Here is a 21145-nt window from a genome sequence, read left to right on the forward strand (position 1 = left end):
GCACGGTAGTGACGCTTCACCTGCTGCCCAGATTGCACTGAGGATATTTTGGAAAACAGTATTGACGTCCTCTGAATCGTAAAATTCAAACCAGTTGGACGGCGTAACTTCTTACGGTAACAGTTCCAGTCTGCTTTGTTCCAGTCAAAGCGAGTGGTTTCAAGATGGTAGCGCTTCTTGTTTCTGCCTATAAGAGACAGATTGGTAATGATCACAGCATGATCGGAGTCTCCTAGAAGTTCTTTCGTCGTAACATTGATAACAGTTTCAGGAGTGGTAGTAAAGAGCAGGTCCAAAGTGTTATTACCTTTTGTGGGGAATGTGACTGCCTGGGACCAGTTTGCATCCAGCACTACATCAAGGAAATCGTCTGCGCTTTGCGGCCAACTAAAAGTATCCCATTCAATTTCAGGGTAATTGAAGTCACCAGTAATGAAAATATACGTGGCTGTTATACACACACACACACACACACACACACACACACACACACAACATACATACATACATACATACATACATACATACATACATACATACATACATATGTATATATATATATATATGTATATATATATATGTGTGTGTGTGTATATATATATATATTATATATATATATATATATATATATATATATATAACACCTAGCAGTGTAGGTGTTCTAACACTAGCTGTGTGGTAAGAATAGACACAGGAGTGGCTGCGTGGTAAGAAGCTTGCTTCCCAACCACATGGTTCCAGGTTCAGTCTCACTGTGTGACATCTTGTGTAAGTGTCTTCTACCATAACCTCAGGCTGACTAAAGCCTTGTGAGTGGAGTTGGTAGGCGGAAACTGAAAGAAGCCCGTCGTGTGTATATATATATATATATATATATATATTGTGTGTGTGTGTGTGTGTGTGTCTTTGTGCTTACGTTTATCCCACCACCACCACCATCGCTTGACAACCGATGCTGGTGTGTTTATGTCCCTGAAATTTAGCGGTTCGGAAAAAGAGATCGACAGAATAAGTACTATACTTACAAAGAATAAGTCCTGGGGTCGATTTGTTCGACTAAAGGCGGTGCTCCAGCATGGCCGTTGTCAAATGACTGAAACATGTAAAAGAAGATAAAAGAGAACACACACACACACAGTGAAACAGACAAATTGAATTTTAAAAATTGCACAGACGGTAACAATTTGAAAAATCGCATACAAGTGGTGGAGGAGGGTGGTGGTGGGTGCAGTGGCAGCGGTGTACGATGTGTGTTTGGCTTTGGCTGGTGTTGCATGTACGAATTGCATGTTTTGTCCCTGGTATATGATGATGATGATGGGTCAGTTGTAGTATTCAGAGAAAATGAAGAACGTGGAGAGCTGGACAGTGAAGGGCTTTTCATTGTGGAGTTTAATAGGTCATCAATTGTGCTAGTTTTGAAGAGTAGCCGTACTGGTGGTCATACTTTTAGTTCAATAGTGCGTTTTTCTAGAGAATTCCCTTGAGAATTTTATGACCAGATTCATCAGTAAACATTCTGGACTCTTTTACATTATGTATTTTTGTAGTTTGTTCTTGTTTTGAGAAGGAACCTAACTTGAAGCAACTTTTTGCAGATCAATTTTTAGACACTATTTTCTAAACCTGGCAAAGTATGTAGTGGGTGCAAATTTCGATTTTGCACCTGCTAAAAATTTTAGGAGATGCGCTTGCACCCCTTGCACCTCCTGCTCTCGGGCCCTTGGACGGAGTTGATTGTTTACAAAAGCCTCTGTCCTTCGAAGTTATCTCTTTACTTCTCATCAATCGTGTTGTGACCAGCATCCTAGAACCTTTGCATCAATCTCTGTGCTCAATCCCTTTTCCTTTTTCCTTCCAGATGATAGCTCTGTAGCCTAGTTGATATCCCCTACACCTCTCTCCCTGAAATATACTCCCTCTTCATGTCTTTCTTGAAAACGTTGACTTGCAACACTTTAAACAGAATATTCTTTTCTACTCTTGGCATAAGGTCCGGAATTTTGGGAGAAGGGGGTCAATCGATTAGATCGAACGCAGTACGCAACTAGTACTTAATTTATTGACCCCGAGAAGATGAAAGGCTAAGTCGACCTCGGCGGAATTTAGCCATGAACCCAGAATGTAAAGACAGACGAAATACCTATTTCTTTACTACCCACAAGGGGCTAAACACAGAGAGGACAAACAAGGAGAAACGGATTAAGTCGAATATATCGACCCAGTTCGTAACTGGTACTTATTTAATCGACCCTGAAAGGATGAAAAGCAAAGTCGACCTCGGCGAAATTTGAACTCAGAACGTAACGGCAGACGAAATACCGCTAAGCATTTCGCCCGGCGTGCTAACGTGTCTGCCAGCTCGCCGCCCTGCGGCAGACGAAATACCTATTTCTTCACTACCCACAAGGGGCTAAACACAGAGAGGACAAACAAGGACAAACGGATTAAGTCGAATATATCGACCCAGTTCGTAACTGGTACTTATTTAATCGACCCTGAAAGGATGAAAAGCAAAGTCGACCTCGGCGAAATTTGAACTCAGAACGTAACGGCAGACGAAATACCGCTAAGCATTTCGCCCGGCGTGCTAACGTGTCTGCCAGCTCGCCGCCCTGCGGCAGACGAAATACCTATTTCTTCACTACCCACAAGGGGCTAAACACGGAGAGGACAAACAAGGGCAGACAAACGGATTAAGTCGATTATATCGACCCAGTGTTTCACTGGTACTTAATTTATCGACCCCGAGAGGATGAAAGGCAAAGTCAACCTCGGCGGCGGCAGACGAAATACCTATTTCTTTACTACCCACATGGGACTAAACACAGAGAGGACAAACAAGGACAGACAAACGGATTAAGTCGATTATATCGACCCCAGTGCGTAACTGGTACTTATTTAATCGACCCTGAAAAGATGAAAGGCAAAGTCGACCTCGGCGGAATTTGATCTCAGAACGTAACGGCAGACGAAATACCGCTAAGCATTTCGCCCGGCATGCTAACGTGTCTGCCTTTTTAAACGAAATATTAAGGGCATCAAACTCACAGGTCTTCGAGGGCCTGCTAAAGGGTCCTGCCTGGTTAACCAATCTCAGTGAATAAAAAAAAATCAACAAACATGCTAAATAAACAATTTAATAATTGTATTTGAAGATTGGCATTTCGTGAAAACTTTTATTTCGTGTCATCCATACCCTTCTACTCTTGCAGAAAGTAAAATTCACACCTGTTTGACTTTTTGCTTTAAAATGATTGAAATATCACTTCCGTCAAAATATATATCAATTTTTTTGTGTCTTTAATTAACCAACAACTGTCATTCAGTTATTCAAATTTTTTTCATCTTTACATTACGACCAATTTGCTTTAAGATGAAAATAAGTAAATGGATGAATAAATGAATGACTAAATAAATACATAAAAAGAATGAATGACTAAATAAATAAATAAAAAGAATGAATGACAGAAAGAACGAATGAAGTAGTTTCGGTGAAGAAATGTAAGTTAGTTTAAACGAATAAGCAAAACCAGAATAATGGAATAGAAACTTATATATTCTGGAATGCTAGATTCTATAAACGAGTATTTCCTGCTGAAAAGCGGAAGTTGACATTCTGTTTATGTTGCAGGCAGACGGCGCAATGCTGAAACCTAAAGTTTTAACCGAAGTTCTCCGTCAAGTGAATACTTCTGGAGTTCAGAGTACTTTGTAAGTATATTTTTGACTAATTAAATAGTTTCTTTTAAATTATTTATACAAGAAAACTGGTTTTAGTATTTCATGAACATTTTATGTCGAGTTGTCATCTCTCTTTCCCTACATCGTCATTGCTGTCACTTTCTTATGCTAATGGATTCCTCCGTGTTATTTCCAATAATCCAGACACATTTCAACCACCTCTACCGTTTCAATAATTTATTTCCTTATTTTTTTATTATTCGCAAAATGTTTGTGGGGGAGTCATATGCTGAAGATCTATTATTACCAGATATAGTAGCCCTTAAGTTTTTGGTTGCAAAACCTTAAGACACCTAGTACTAGTACATGCTTCAAGCGTTAGATTGTTAGGAGTGTTTCCTATATTTGTCCATTTCTTGCTAATTTAATTACCAAAAAAGAAAAGAAAAAAAAAAAAATCTTATTCAAGCATTTAAGCACGTGAATGTCTCGATGCTTTTTAAGTTTTTATTCGCTAATTTTTTTACAATTGATATTTTAGTCATGAAAAATATTTTTCATTCACGAAGCACATTTCCCTGTCTTGAAACTATGTCTAAGATTTCTCATAATTCCTCGTGTTTTGTAGCCAAAACAATTAGATTGATCAAATTTTAACAATTGCTAATTAAATTCCGTCTTTTATTTCAACTAGACCTTTTTTGTCAGTGTATATGGAGTTTGCTACGCAGGAAGATTTGTCGAATGTGTTCTAACTTTTTACTTTAACGTTTTCATTCCTGAAAGTCCATTCCAATCCCGTGATGATTTTGATCACTTGGCAGAGGTATAGTTTCAAAGAAAGCTATATAAATTGATCTTATTCTGTTTTCGCCCCGTGTTCCAGGTCATGTGGCGTTTCTGTTCGTTGCTATTTCTGGATTCGCTTGTTATCTTATATTTTAACTGCGAGTAACATACGAACGGAGCGATGACATAATCTAGTCTTCTAATTAGTGAATGGAAAAATATATATCACAAAAGCATTTCTTCGAAAAACACTTAGTAATCAATAGTCGGAGTGCTAATAAGACCGGTAATTCCGTTGTTTGTCTATTTGGGTGTGTGCAGTCATTTGTTAGAATCACTTGAATAATTTCCGCAGTTAAAACAAAGCATGTACTTGAATTATAAATCTCTGTGAGTCTATGAAAAATTACTACTATTGAAACGATGAATGATCTGGGCAGATATATTTAAATGGATTTTATTTTGAACTAAGAATCGAACAAAAGTAACGTTAAAGCGAACGACGGAGTTTCAACGTGGTAACTCAACCTGCTAGAAATAGCAGCTAAATTTCCGTCAACTCGTGCTCTAACGTCATAACGGTGGAAAAAGCACGTTATATATTATCCTAAGATTCATTATTCCTGAAAATGAACCGGTGTGTTAGTGTCTCGAAAGATTTTTAATAATTGGTTTGCTGAATCGGAACTAACCTCGGGCAACACGACTACTTGTAACTTCTTTATTATAGTCTCTTTTTTTCCCGTCACTTTCCATAAAAGAATTGAATCCAAATCTAACTCAACAAATTCATTTACTCTTTTTAAACTCCCAAAATCTAACGAATCCATTTCTTTTATGATTCTGGTTTTTAATAATGATCGGATTTAGTGATTCACTTGTTAAGATTAATAACCAAGAAGGCTTTTAGTTAAAAGTCAACACCTCTCACTTAGAATATTCATGTTTCGGTAAAATAATCCCATTGCAGTATAAATACAAATCAAATGGTGCCTGTTTAAAACTACATTGTTAGGCAAAATCTTCAGTGATTTGATAATACTAATAGCAATTTGTACATTGTCACAAGGCTACAAATATGAGGCAGGGGCGGACTAAAGGGGCACGTACCCCACTCAAGAAAAGAAGGTCGCCTTACTAAATAATGTTGTTTTGCTCTTTTTTGCTGGAACTGTATTCCCTTCTGACCTTGTGCCTTCCCTTCGAAAAATTCCTGTGACTGCACCTGTGAGAGGATGGTGTAGGCAGTCACATTACTTGGCATTTCTATTTTATTAAACCCCAAAGAGATAAAATTCAAGTCTTGTAGAATTTATTTCATACAAAGAACAAAACTTAAGACTGAGGTAACCATGTATCTCCTCTACAGCAAGACCCCTGTTTCCATAGCCTTGTTATACCTCTTGTCACTTGGCACAAAGCCGTCCTCTTTCAATACCACTCCTCCTCTCAGTCGAGGGATCTTTGTCTTGCAAGATATATGATGACCTCACCAGTGTTGGTGCCATGTAAGAAGCACCCAGTCCACTCTGTAAAGTGGCATTAGGAAGGGCATCAAGTTGTAAAAACCATGCCAAAGCAGACATTGGAGCATAGTTTATCAGCTCCTGTGAAACCATTTGACCTATGCTAGTGTGGAAGACAGAGACATTAAATAATGATGATGAGGAGGATGATGAAGATTTAGTCTGAAGTAATATTTTTGCTAACAGAACAATGACATTTAACCCTTCAGCATTCAGATTATTTTGTCAAATGTAATGTTTAATTATTGACATTGTTTTGAATCAATCATGCATTATCTCATAACTCTGAGATTTCAATGATGTGATTGCCTATTTTTAGAATGGCATTGTAGGGTAGGCATGAAAGATCAGGTCTGGCTTGTTTGAACATAAAGCTAGTAGAATATTTGGGCCAGATTTGGCTGGTTTAAATGCTAACAGGTTAAATGTTATTTTTTACTTTTTCTGTTATGATTTTGCTTTCTGTTTATGTCTTTTCAGTTTTGTTTACTTAAATGTGTCAGATTTCTAACATTGAACTTTGACTTGAAATTTTGTTGCTTTTCTTACATTAGAACTTGATTTTCATTTAATATACTACACTGCACAATGAGTGAACTTTGTGATGAATTACATCTTTATATGGACCAGGTCAATGAAGTTATAAAAAATGATAGTTGGTTATTAAAGAGAGAGAGAGAGAGAGAGACAGTAATTAGATTAGATGAGATACAGTTAGGTTTTTTGCCAAGAAAAAGTACTGTAGATGCTCTCTTCCCAATGAAAAAACTGCAGAAATACTTAGCTAAAAGTAAGTTACTGTACGTAGCATTCGTCCAACTGTGGTGAGCCTTCTTGTGAGTGCCATAATAGCCATGTTCAGAGATACTGTCAATAAGGTGAGAATTAATAGTGAATGATTGGTGTGTGCAGATAGTTTAACAGGGATCTGTTCTTGGTCCCCTCCTATAAATCATAGTCGTCCCAGCCATAATTAAAGAGTTTAAGATTGATTACCCATGAAAGCACCTTTATGCTGATGACCTTGTCATTACAACTGAATCTGTTGAATAATTATAATAATGAAATTATTGTGTAAAGTGCTCAGATGCACTACAACTTATCAAAGGTACATGTACAGTACATAGGATTATGTACAAATGTCAGGAAAGTGAACAGTGTATGGGTCATGATATACATGTGTGCATGCGTATGGAGGGTGGGAATATCAGGTGTAATGTTAGCAAATTTCAGGAAGCATGGAGGTTTTAAAGAATGAAATGTCTCAGCAGCTAGCAACTGATGCAAGTAGTTTGTTCCATGCTTCAGTATCCCTGAATGTGAAAAAATATTTCCAAAAATCATGGGAGCATGCTGTTTTCTGACTTTGTAGTCATTCCCACTTGTGTTACGCTCATGGAGCTCAAAAAGGTGCTCAAGGTGGTTATTGGCACAATGGTTAATAATTTAGTGGGCGCTTGCTAAGTCAGTTGCCAGACTATGCCCAGGGAAGCAAAGCGTTCAGAGTATGGTAAATGCCTGATGCACATCTCTGAACAGTTTCCAGGAGGTCAATGTTCTGAGCAAGGTAGGGGTTCCAGACTAGTGATGCAAGTTCCAAGTGTAGCCACACCATAGCCATATACAGCCTTAAATAGATAGCTGGAGAGGGCTGACAAAGGTCTTGCTGAGTGATGCTAAGACACGCTTGGCCTTCTTGTTAATTTTAGAGATGTGCTTTGTCCAACGCAAATTGCTGCTGACAGTAATGCCCAGGTCATGTTCACAAGAAGACTTCATGATATTAGTGTTGTGGAGAAGGCATGTGGACACTTGGATTTTCCTCCCAAAATGCATTGTGGTACACTTGTCCAAAGCCAGCTTTAGTTGCCTATCCATAATCCATTGTTGCATTGTGTCTAGATCTGATTGCAGGAAAGACCTATAGTGTTCAGGATCTGTCCTTTTTATCTCAAGGTATAGCTTGATGTCATCTGCATATTTCTGCACTGTGACATTCTTTAAGTTGGCATCTATGTCATTAATGTATGCAACAAACAAAAGGGGACCAAAAACAGATCCTTGTGGTACACCAGATGACATCTCATAGGGTGAAGAATGCTGTCCTAGAACCACGACTACCTCTTTTCGGCTGAGAATGAAGGACTCCAGCTAGTTAAAAAGATCATCTTTCACATCCATTGCAGAGTTTTGCCATAAGTCTTTTGTGTGGCACAGAATTAAAAGCTTTAGCAAAGTCAAGGTAAACAACATCAACCCATGAGCAGCCATCAGTGACCTGGTGGTGTCTTCAAGAAACTTGATAAGTTGACCACAGCAGCTGGACTTAGAGATAAATCCAAATTGCAAGGGCCGGATAAGGCTGTGAGAATTCTAGAAGTTCCAGAGCATTTCTCTGACACAAGATTCCATCAGTTTGGCAATGCAGCTAGTAGGACTGACTGGACCATAGTTGACAGGCGATATGCAGTCATCATTTTTGAACAGAGGAATGAGACTGGCATTTTTCCACTGCTCCAGAGTAGCACCATTGTTAAGACAGAATTCAAAGAAGAGTGAAAGCTGGTGTAGAAGAAAGTACCTACTACGTTTGAGAAGCAGGTACATAACACCATCAAGACCAGGAGAGGCAAAATTTGCTCTTATTCTTAAGGTGATGTCGCAGCTTTGCAGGTGTAAATTCTTTAGTTGTTATAGAATTTGTTGTCAGAGGTGGTGGAGATGGTACATTTTGGTTTTCAACAGTAAAAATGTCTGCATAGCATTCAGCAGTGAGTTCTGCGCATACTTTGGGGTCATCAGTAAGTTAGAAAACTGACAGATCTCTTCTTCTATCAGGGAAACAGCCTGACTCACCATGTAGAAAAGGAATAGGTAGAAATTTCATATGATGTGCCCAGGGGAAACTATGGAGATTTCCATAGTATGATAGGAAGCTGACATAGAAAGTTATATCTGTAACTAACAGATAGTCGTGAGTTATAAGCACTATGTACAGGAAAGAGATTTTCTCAAATGCCTAGGAGGATCCTTAGAGATAGCAGATAGCTTCTGCTACCGAAGTGACCTAACTAGCAATGGCGGAGAATGTGACCTTCAGTAGTTTGGTTCTCTATACTTCTCTCTAAGGCATCTCCTTTGCCTTTGTAGTAGTGTACAATGCTGTGGCAATTCTAGAAGTATTAGAAGAGTAAAAGAGCTCAGAGACAACACAGTTTGAAGGATAATGCAGCATGCATACAGATCAAAGTAAAAGGCCCTTTACAAATATTGTAACTGTGATGTTTAAAATGTTATTGATTTCTGCAATTTAATTCTTTTTCTCTCTTTAAGACTTCTGAATCAAGAAGGGGCTTTATTAGCCTACGCTGGCTATGCTAACAAAGATCCCCAAGTTACGGCAACAATTGCTAGCAATATTTGGGGTGCATATGTGAAAAGCGGAGATATGGCCTTAGATGGTGACAAATTGAAGTATGTTTTGTTACACAATGAGGTAAGAAAGCTTTTTTTTTTTTTTTTTTTAAGAGAGTAAGACTTATTCTTTGAATATCAGTTCTATACATAGGCTTTGTAATTTTAAATTTATTAAATTTTGAATTCCTATCAATACTTGCTTGTAAAATTCTTTAAATTTATCATTTAACGTCCATTTTCCATGCTGGCATGGGTTGGATGGTTTGAAAGAAGCTGGAGGGCTGCACCAGACTCCAATTGTCTGTTTTGGCATGGTTTCTATGGCTGGATGCCCTTCCTAATGCCAGCATAAGTGCACAAGTTGGATACAAGTTCTGTATATATCGAACAATTTCTTCTGTCCTATTACATCTTGGACAGGATACATTCCATACTACTGTACCTTCATAGCTTGTCATATCCTGGCAATGCCACTCATTAGGCACTTCTTCGGATGTTCAGAAGTTATTCATAATGTCCAATCTCACCAGAAGAATTTGTATGAAGTTTAACCGTTCTTATGTTGGACAGTTGCTGCACTGCATATGATAAATCATGTTGTCTAACAGTTCCATTACCAACATTATTTCTGGTGTCTTATTTTAACGAGTATTTTGCAACCAAGTGGCAACTTGGTAAATGAGGCTGAAAGATTCTATGTTGGATCTTTCGCTTAAATTTTATGAAATATGGATGAGTGACAAGTTTAGCATGGCTGATTAGCTCGACTCGAGTTTCATTTGAAGACTGACATCAAAGAGTGCGTTCTTGTTCTTAACCCTTTCAATATCTACCAGGCTGAAACTACCCCCGGCTCTGTAGTACAAATGTCTTGTTTTCATAAGTTCTGAATTAAAATCTACTGCCAAACCCTAGTCATAATTTATGTTCCTAACGCCACCTTAATGATAAGTCATTTTATTAAATTTTTATTTAGAATTAATTGAAAGAAACACAGAGCATCTCAACAAAAATATGATAACAAAAGGATTAAAGTGGCTAATGACGCTAATTGTACATGTGTACGTACATACATACACACACACACACACGCAATGATATATATAGTAATAATAATATAATCCATGGATGGAATTTATAAATATTTTAATGCATCGCTATGCGCATTTCCACAAATTACATGATTTTTATGATCATAGTCCATAGCCAGCATAATAAAACAGGAGCTTTTATATGCATATAGAAAAACGTTTTCCATAAACAAACTTAAAGGAGATACATACATATATATATATATATATATATATATATATATATATATATATATTGATAGGTATCATTCTATGACCAGACTATCAAATGTCATACACTGCCAGTCACAATGTACTTCCTTGCATTGTAGCTTTCCAATGATGTCACCCTGCTGGCTAGGTGAGCAGACCAACATGTGTGTGTGTGTGGTCGTTGCCAGAAAAACCTGACTGGCCCTCATACTGGTGGCACGTAAAAACAGCCACTACACTCTCGGAATGGTTGGCGTTAGGAAGGGCATCCAGCTGTAGAAACTTTGCCAGATCAGATTAGAGCCTAGTGCAGCCTTCTGGCTTGCCAGTCCTCAGTCAAACCATCCAAACCATACCAGCATGGAAAACGGACATTAAACAACGATGATGATATATATATATATATTATATATATATATATATATATATATACACACACACACACACACACACACACACACTTATGCACCTTACTTCATTGGGGTCACCGTTACCTTTATTATTATTATTATTATTATTATCTCCCTTCCATTCAACCTCTTTTTTCCAGTTATCTCACCATGTTGGACCATTGAACTCTGCACATATTTTTTCTCTCTCCATCCTTTTCATTCTCTTTCTATTTCCTTCCTCTTAATTCTTTCCGTCGAAGATTGTAGGCTCGAAACATAAAAGACTTTTCCATTTTTCCCCAGCGTTAAACTAATAAACCTGCTTGTTCCTACACCTGGCTTCGTCTTTTTTTTTTTTTTTTACATATACATACATACCTATATATATATGTAGAGAGAGAGAGGTATCCCACAGAAACTCAACAAATTGTTAAAGATGGAGAAGAAATGTTAAAATCTGAAAAGTATTTTAATACATGCATATGATCGTTTTGCACAGCGATATTAAACATGTAAATAACATGGTAGAATAATTAAAATTAATTTAATTAAATTCAATTAATTACATGTCACTGTTCTTCTCAGTGCAAGAAGAATACATAAAAAATTATTATTATTATTATTATTACAGAAGACTAGATGGAGGAAATAGCAAATAACATATTCAAATATAAATATTTTGTCCTTATGAAAAATTATTTCTATTTCCTCCATCCGGTCTTCTGTAATAATTTTTGATGTATTCTTCTTGCACTTAGGAGAACAGTGATATGTAATTAATTGAATTTAATTAAATTAATTTTAATTTTTCTACTATGTTATTTACATGTTAATATCACTGTTCAAAACGATCATATGCATGTATTAAAATCGTTTTAAAATTTTAACATCTTTTCTTCTCCATCTTTTAACAATTTGTTGAGTTTCTATGGGATATCTTTCCATAAATTCTCATAATATACTATATACATGTAATAATTTTATATTCGTGAAAATCTTATGCCAGTAAGCTACCAATATTGGGTTGGTGCATAATTATTACGGCTTTTTTTCCACCAAATTTTATTCGACATAATCAATAACAATATTTAACAAAAACATCTTTAAATGACAGTCTGACTGTCTACGAAGCAAATGGTAAATAGTAATTGAAGTAGATGGTGAATATGCTCCGGAATAATCATTTAAAGATGTTTTTGTTACATGTTATAGTTTTTTTTTTTTTAATAAAATTTGTTGAAAAAGAAGCTGCAATAATTATTCACCAACCCAATATGAAGAAACTTTGTTTGGGGGGTTCCAAAGGGTGAATTCTAACAAAGTTTCTTCATATTGGGTTGGTGAATAATTATTGCAGCTTCTTTTCAACCTTTCCACACACACATAGATAAAATTTTATGCTTGTGCCATAGCGCTACATTTTGTGTTTCTGAGATTTGTCTCAATTGTAAAGTTCCTCCTTTGGTGCACTTGTAGCAACTAAAGAAACCATATTTATGTTTTTCGACCTCGGATATTTTATTTGCCACAAATGTTGTATGTTGTAAGTCTTTTCATTGGCATTTCTTTATTTTTGTAGGAAGGTAAAGTTGCAATTACCTGCGTAGGAAACTTACTTCTTTGTATTTATGCAAAAGAAACTGTAGATTTTGGAATGTTAAAAGCAAAGGTAAGATAATTTTTATTTCCTGTTATTCCATTCTTAACTGAGACAGTTAAAAATTATTGTTCTTTCTTTAGAAATTGGATTTCTTTTATTCTTTATATTCGCTTTTTCACTCACTCATGTGCACTCTTCTCTCTCTCAGACATGTAAGGTTTACTTTCTTTATAGAATTAAACACACACACACACCTTTGCTTTCACTCACTCATTGTTTAATCCAGAATTTATCATTGAATTTGCCAGATTTTGTTTGCATTTTCTCACCCTGATGCCCTTCCTATCTCATCATATTGTTTATAAGTTTCAGTAGTTCTCGTCTTGGGGTCACATGACCTTTGAGGGTCCATAAGAGATTTTGTCATTAAAATTCATCGTCGTCCTGTTCTATATTTAAGAGATGAGGAATTATGTACGTTATTTACATTTGATGGATATTTGTCAAAATCTTGTTTGTTGTTAACACAACGTTTTGGCTGATATACCCTCCAGCCTTCATCAGGTGTCCTGGGGAAATTTCAAGCCTGGTTTCTCGTTCCTAAGGTATTCATCAAAAAATACCTTAGGAATGAGAACCCAGGCTCAAAATTTCCCCAAGACACCTGATGAAGGCTGGAGAGTATATCAGCCAAAACGTTGTGTTAACAAACAAGATGAGGACAAATATCCATCAAATGTAAATAATCATTGTCACTTTCCATGCTGGCATGGGCTGGATGGTTTGACTGAGAACTGACAGGTCGGGAGGCTGCCCCAGGCTCCAATCTGATTTGGCAAAGTTTCTACAGCTGGATGCCTTTCCTAATGTCAACCACTCTAAGAGTGTAGTGGATGCTTTATTACATGCCATTCAGGCAGCACTGGCATCAGCCATGCTCGAATGGTGCTTTTTGCCTGCCAGTGGTAGTACTGGCATCGGTCACACTCAAATGGTGCTTTTTAGTGCAGTAAATTAATTAGACTTCTGCAATACATAAAATATATTAACAATTTTTTAATACAATTTCTAATAATATTTAATTGTAAAAAATATAATGGTGTTAGGAAGGGTATCCAGCTGTAGAAATATTGCCAGATCAGATTGGAGCCTGGTACAGCCTTCTGGCTTACCAGCCCTCAGTCAAACTGTCCAACCCATGACAGCATGGAAAGCAGACATTAAACGACGATGATGATGATGATGATGGTTTCTTTTTTCAACTTCAAATGGGGTGCAGTAGAGTAAAATAGGAATCTAAGGGATCCACTGGAAAAAAGTGGTTGAAGATCACTGGTTTAGAGGAAAATCAACATCCATAACTTGATCCTCTCACACTGCTAGCATCATTTCAGTTTTTCTGATTGACCTGCAAAAGGTCAGTGCCAGCAGGAAGGAAATTCCATAAATTGAGCTGGGTGGAATATTCAGTGCAGGATGTAGGGAACAAGACACAAGAAGTGAAAGAAATTACTATTCTGAATAGCCTTAAGGGGAGGTGGTGTATAGCTACCAAGTTCAGTAGTGGAGACGCATGGCTTAGTGGTTAGGGTGTTGGACTCATGATCATAAGATTGTGGTTTCAATTCCTGGATGAGATGATGCATTGTGTTCTTGAGCAAAACACTTCATTTCACATTGCTCCATTCAAAAAACCTAGCAAAAATAAGTTAACCCTGTAACAGACCAGCGTCCCATCCAGGTGGGAATATATACACCTCGGAAACCAAGAAACTGGCCCTTACCAGTTAGTATGGCCCAAGAAGTAACTTTTACCTAGTTCAATAGATGAAAGACTTGTAAAAGTAATTTGTAGAAGGGAAGAAATAGTACATCTCTGACCCGGGGTTCATAGCATATTGGTGAGTGAATCATTATCATTCAGACAAATAACCTTTTGAATGACATCATCATCATTTCACATCTGCTTTCCAGGATGGCATGGTTTGGACGGTTTGACTAGGGACTGGCAAGCCAGGAGGCTGCACCAGGCTCCAATCTGATCTGGCAGTGTTTCTACAGCTGGATGCCCTTCCTAATGCCAACCACTCTGAGAGTGTAGTGGGTGCTTTTTATGTGCCACCGGCATAGGAGCCAGTCAAGCGGCACTGGCATCAGTCATGTTGGTCTTGAATATTTAGGTAACAGTAGCAAGACCTCGGTGGTTCTCAACCAGGGTCCATATGTTCCTTGTGGGTCCATGTAAGATTTTGCTGTTGAAATTTATTCAATAAATTGGTTATTTATACAATTCCAAATGACATTTATGATAAAAATATAATAAAATGTTTTTAAACATTGAAAAGGTGACCAAGACCTTTGGAGATATACTGTGCTTGTGGAGATCTGTGAGACTGTAGTCGTGGCCTATGCTGGTGTCAGGTTAATAGCATGTCACATAAAAAAATACCCACTACACTCTCGGAGTGGTTGGCATTAATAAGGGCATCCAGCTGTAAAAACCTTGCCAGATCAGATCGGAACCTGGCGCAGCCCCACCAGTTGCCAGTTTCCAGTCAAACCATCCAACCCATACCAGCATTAAATGATGATGATGATGAATCACTAGGTGAATCCATCCAAATAAAATAAGATTCAGACGGTGTTCATCATCATCTTCGTTTAATGTCTGTTTTCCATGCTAGCATGGGTTGGACGGTTCGACTGGGGTCTGGGAAGCCAGAGGCTGCACCAGGCTCCAGTCTATCTGGCAGTGTTTCTACAGCTGGATGCCCTTCCTAACACTCTCTGAGCACCCACCCCCTACTACTAACTTGGTCACCTAGGTAGCAGAAGCAATCAACTACTTCTAGTTTCTCCCCCTGGAGTGTGATGGAATGTTTTCTGAGTATCTGTGGTGTCTATTGCCCCTGTGCATCTGCCGCACACAAAAGCTATCTTCTCGGTTAATCTTTCTTTGATGTTGCTGCACCTCTTATGCGTCCATAGCTTACACTGGGTACATCTTATGGAGTTTCTACCTACACCTTTTCTACAGATCAAGCAAAAAAATGGTTAAGAAACACTAGTCTACAACTTTGCTAGAGTATTTCCTCATTTCAGAGAAGGAATCTAGTCTTTAGAATAGTTTGTTTCCCAACCACATGGTTTCGAGCAGAAGTGGTTTAGTTTTTAGTCAAGCAGATTGAAGTAATTTATATGTTGTAGCAGATTCAAAACCAAATTTTGAGATAGCCAAGTAGACACCAGTGAGACCACTATCATTTTACGGGATTGGCATTTAACTAGCCAATTAGCATCAAGCCATTGCATGATTTGACTTTCTAAAAGTTTCTAATTAAGCCCTACGTAAAGGTGGTTTTTGGCAGCAACCCCTGAATATTGAAGTGGCTGCTTGACATCTCTATTCTCATGGCAAAAGACAGATTTTGTCATGAATATAATGTGATTATTTTCCAGTTGTGATGAGCCAACTACAGATTTCTTATATACCAGTTAAATTGTCATGGATCTCACTAGTATGTGTAATTGCTGCTGCTGTTAGCATTAATAAAAAGACCAACAGAAAAAACACAATGTACAGTAAATAAAAAAAAATGTTTCCTTCTTTAGCCATGCCAGGCCCTTAAGGGCTGGTTTCTTGGATTCAGTGAGCTGTAAATTCCCCACCTGGACAGGATGCTGGTCTGTCACAGGATTACTCAATTTTGCCAGCTGAGTGGACTGGAGCAACGAGAAAGGAAGTGTTTTGCTCAAGAACACAAAGCATCAACCAGCCCAGAAATTGAAACCACAATTTTATGATCATGAGGCCAACACCCTAACCACTGAGCCATGCACCTGCACATACAGTAAATAATGCTTCTGTTAATTGTTTAAGATCTACATGCAGATCTAGAAAGACATTTTCATTCTCCAAAGACCACCTCCACAGCAGAAGTGTTAAAGCCACATCCCCTCATGAGAAGGATTAGCTTGTAAGAGTCATGTGCCAGTGCCACGTAAAAGGCACTCGTGCCAGTGCCATGTACAAGTGTTCATTTCAGTGCCACATTAAAAGCATCCCCCAGCACATTCTGTAAAAGTGGTTGGCTTTGGGAAGGGCATCCAGCCATAGAAAGCAAGCCAAATCAGACTAGAACCTGATGCAGCTCTCCAGCCTTGCCAGCATAGGAAATGGACATTGGAGGAGGAGGATGATGATGAACAATACCAAGCACAACCTCTTAGCAATGTAATACAACAGCTTTAGCATGATTTAAACTTCATAGCATTTGAATTACTCTGAAATGACTTCATACTATCAAATTTGTAATTACTTGAACTTAATGAATCTTTTATTATTTACAGCTACAAGCACTTGCCACGTATTTAGAAGGACCTTTACAACGTGTGGCTGCTTCCTGATCCAATTTACTGTTGAAATAGCCAGTATTACGTTCCTCCTACACCAGTGAACCCTTGCAATTATCTGCTGGCCAAACCTGTATTGGATGGGTTGGGGAACCTTCAACTGCTTCCTCACAATTTAGCAGAAATATTTTTTTTTTAACTCAAAGAGAAATTGAACATTATGCAATGATCTTCCTCAAAATTAAATTCACCCATCTAATACAAGCCAATACGCCATATCTGGAATATTTTTTCTTCATTTAAGTAATATGGTGTGGGCCAGACAAAGTAAATACTTGAATACCTGTCTTTTCCATGATTTTTATTTCTGTGCAAATACAATTTTTAACAAAAAAAAAAAAAACAGAAAGGTTGTATATTACTTTTTTAATCTATGAACAATTGTTTTCTGTAAGTTAATACTAAGCAGTATTATTTGAGGCTTTGGGGTAACGAAAGACATTTTAACCTTTAGTCTGCTGGATTAACCTCTGCTAACAGTGTCATATTATTTTCAAATCTATTTTTTTGCAGCAGCAATGAAGATTTGAATCTGGTTGCTTAAAAGTGTCACATTTAATGATAACAATTTCAAATTACATTTCACACTAAATATCTGAATCACCAAAACAAATATGTAATGTTGTGACCAAGGTTGCCTGCAGTGTGCTAAAGATTAAAACAAAAGATTATTATCAATTTTTTTTTTAATATTTTTATTTTTCCTTCTCATTTTAAAATATAAATTTTGGCTATATGATGCTGTGGTTTTAAGGCTCTTTAATAATGAAACATTTCTTTTCATTGCTTTCCCATAAATGATAACTCTGACTTTTAATAATTTGAATTTTCCTTTATTTTTTTTTTTATAAATATTTCAATATTGACATAGGTTTCTATCTCTTTCCTTCTTTTTATTATTATTTTTTTTTTTCTCATTTAACTGTTCTGAAGGAAGCGGTCAGTCTAAGGCTGCTATTCTTGGACCAAAAGAAATTAAACATTCACTATTGCGCCTTGAAATTAAAAGTAAATTTATAAAAAAAAAACAAAAAAATAAACAAATGCAAATTGTCAAAATGTTTTTGAGACATTTTACTGCAGCTAATTATTCATTTTGGTTATAAATATTATCTTAGAGAAATATAGTCTAAACCTTTGATTTTTTTTCCATTTTAGTGAATTTGTGGATAAAAGATAATTTCTGAAACCAAATTTGTAGTTTTATTGGTTCAATTTACTGAATTTTAAGTGTGGTATTCTTGAATTTCTATAGGAAAATGAATATCACATTTGCAGCAGTGTGAATTAATTGTGCAACAATGCATATCGATGTTATCTCCTCTGTCTTGGACCATGTGTTGTTCCAACAGTGCCATTTTAACTCTTGCATCTTTGTTGCCACTGCTTTTTGGATCAGAAAAACAAGTATTGTCGATATTTGCATTTTGTGGACATTGCAAGGAAGAACAACATACCTTTTTACCATGCAAATATAAATATTTGTATTTTATTTAATTCAATAAACTAATTCTTTAAATATTTTTTTTTAAATTAAAGTTTCAATTTGTTTTCTTTTCTTCTACTCAGCCTCCCTGGCCTATTCCAGTGTACCTTTCAATCATTAGGCAATAAACTGTGCTTACGAGGACCTGTTGAGGCAAGTGAAGTCGTCGTTGTGGCCGATGACAGTACCACCTGATTGGCAATCATGACAGTGGCACGTAAAAAGCACTATTTAAGCTTGATCAATGCCAGTGCCGCCTGTCTTGTTTCGTGCCAGTGGCATGTAAAAAGCATGACACGAGCATGATCGTTGCCAGTGCTACCTGACTAGCTCACATGCCGGTGGCACGTAAAAAGCACCCACATTAGGAAGGGCATCTAGCTGTAGAAACATTATCAGATCGAATTGGAGCCTGGTGAAGCCTTCTGGCTCACCAGCCTTCAGTCAAACCGTCCAACCCATGCCAGCATGGAAAGTGGACGTTAAACGACGATGATGATGATGTTAATATATATATATATACATCATGTGTATGTGTTTTTATATGCTGAATTTGCTATTCCAGGATAGTATCTGGGATATCCCCCTATACATTACTGAGTGTGAGAGAACAGCTGGATGTCACGGGGTCAAGTAAGACAACTTGTCTCAGAATAAATCCAAGAGTGGTAGATAACAATATTTCACTGTTCTGGAGGCAAATACTGCAAAAGGGAATGAAGAGAACGAAAAAAAACAGGAACTTGACGTCAAAGAAAAGCGCAATCTACAGAAGGGAAAATCAGTAGTGCTGGCATAGACTCCTTTGAATGCAGTTGTTGTATGCATGACTGCCACTCCCATGTGGGCCTGTACAACTACAACAGATGCTGTACCACCATCGACAGCTGACACGGTTTCTTTGGGTGCAGATCCATGGCCTCTCGAGACCAATGGATGTCTACTACTGTGGCCTATCAATACCACATGCTCAGATACACAGATACACATTTACAAAGACCTGCAAATGCATTGACAAAGGAAGTATGAAGTTGCTGATGTAACTGTTGATGGTTTTAGAATCTTGCTGTAATATGTAGACAGGATAGGTGTCTGATAGCAATGGAAGAAGTTTACTTCTCAGCCACATGGTTCTGGGTTTTGTCCCCCTGCATGGCAATTGGGCAAGGGTCCTCTACATACCCAGGCAGACCAAAGCCATCTCAGTGAATTTGATAGACAGAAACTAAAATGAGTTCATCATATGTGTGTGTATGTGTTACAAATTGTCTCCTTGCCTGAACTTCATGTACTGGTTGTAAATGAGTGTCACTGTCATGCAAGCAGTGTCTTGTATTTCCAATCTTCCATGGAAACATGTCTGATCATGGATGAATATTTGATGACAGGAAGAGCATCCCCCTGTAGAAAATCTACCTCTACAAATTCTGTCCAACCCAAGCAAGTATAGAAAAGTGAACTTTAAAATGATATGTATATATATATTTTATATTGGAATCTGTATGTAGCTTTATGGTTGAGCTTACTTCACAATCACAAGGTTCATGGTTCCACTCCACTATACAGTATCTTTGAAAATTCCGCTGAGGTCGACTTTGCCATTTATCCTTTCGGGGTCGATAAATAAAGTACCAGTTTCGCACTGGGTCAATGTAATCGACTTAATCCCTTTGTCTGTCCTTGTTTGTCCCCTCTATGTTTAGACCCTTGTGGGTAGTAAAGAAGTATATACAGTATCTTTGAAAAATTTCTTTCATAAGGTTTGACCCATTTGGATTTCATTGGGCAATATTTGAACTAAAACTGTATTTGTAAGTTTAAGCTTCACCCCAAACCAATAATGATTATTGTCATCATCATTTTAATAATATCTAGTTTTTCATGCTTGAATTGGGTAAAACAAAGACATAAACATGTGATTAAACCAAGGCACTAACCAGACAGACAGTGACATAGTGATAGGAGAGAGTACAGTAGATAGAATCATAAAAGTTAAGAGGCAGAACTAGTAAGAAGTGGGAGAAAAGGAGCAGAAAAGAGTATCAGGTAACTAGAAGAGATGCTGTGAAGGTGCAGGATTTTAGAGGTTAGGATCTTGGGGTTCATGATCTCAAGCTTGTGGGCTCAGTTCTTGAGTAACATCGTTATTTAACGTCTGCTTTCCATGCTGGCATGGGTTGGATGGACAGTTTTGATTGAAAATTGCCAAGCCAAGATGGGGGCGCTGCTCTAGATTCCAATCTGATTTGGCAAGGTTTCAACAGCTGGATACCCTTCCTAACACCAACCACTCTGAGAGTGTAGTGGGTGTTTTTTACGTGCCACTGACCTGATACTAACATCGGCCACTATTACAGTCTCACTTGGCTTGACAAGCCTACACAAACATGATTCACTTCACTTTATTGTTCCAGTCCATTCTGAAAATGAGCACCATTGGCAATTGAGATGAAACCAAGGTGCAGATACACATTTACAAAGTGGAAAAGTTGGTGTGATCAAGAGAAACAGAAACGGGTGGTTGAGGGGAATTCTGCTGGCACTGTCGGTTATAA

The 21145-nt window shown here is 37.5% G+C and overlaps 1 protein-coding gene across 2 annotated transcripts in view; it reads left to right on the forward strand.

Annotated features, from left to right (window-relative positions):
- The window catches only part of LOC115220954 (ragulator complex protein LAMTOR2), a 50916-nt gene extending 32279 nt beyond the window's left edge, over positions 1 to 18637 (forward strand). For both annotated transcript variants that reach the window (XM_036510460.1, XM_029791164.2), the window contains exons 2-5: positions 3635 to 3714; positions 9333 to 9495; positions 12671 to 12760; positions 17042 to 18637. In XM_036510460.1, the coding sequence (XP_036366353.1) occupies positions 3635 to 3714; positions 9333 to 9495; positions 12671 to 12760; positions 17042 to 17098 (390 nt within the window). In that variant the 3' untranslated portion in view covers positions 17099 to 18637. The remainder of the gene's footprint in view (positions 1 to 3634; positions 3715 to 9332; positions 9496 to 12670; positions 12761 to 17041) is intronic.
- Positions 18638 to 21145: the final 2508 nt, after the last annotated feature.

This window comes from Octopus sinensis, linkage group LG17 (genome assembly GCF_006345805.1).
Source record: "Octopus sinensis linkage group LG17, ASM634580v1, whole genome shotgun sequence".
NCBI lineage: Eukaryota > Metazoa > Mollusca > Cephalopoda > Octopoda > Octopodidae > Octopus > Octopus sinensis.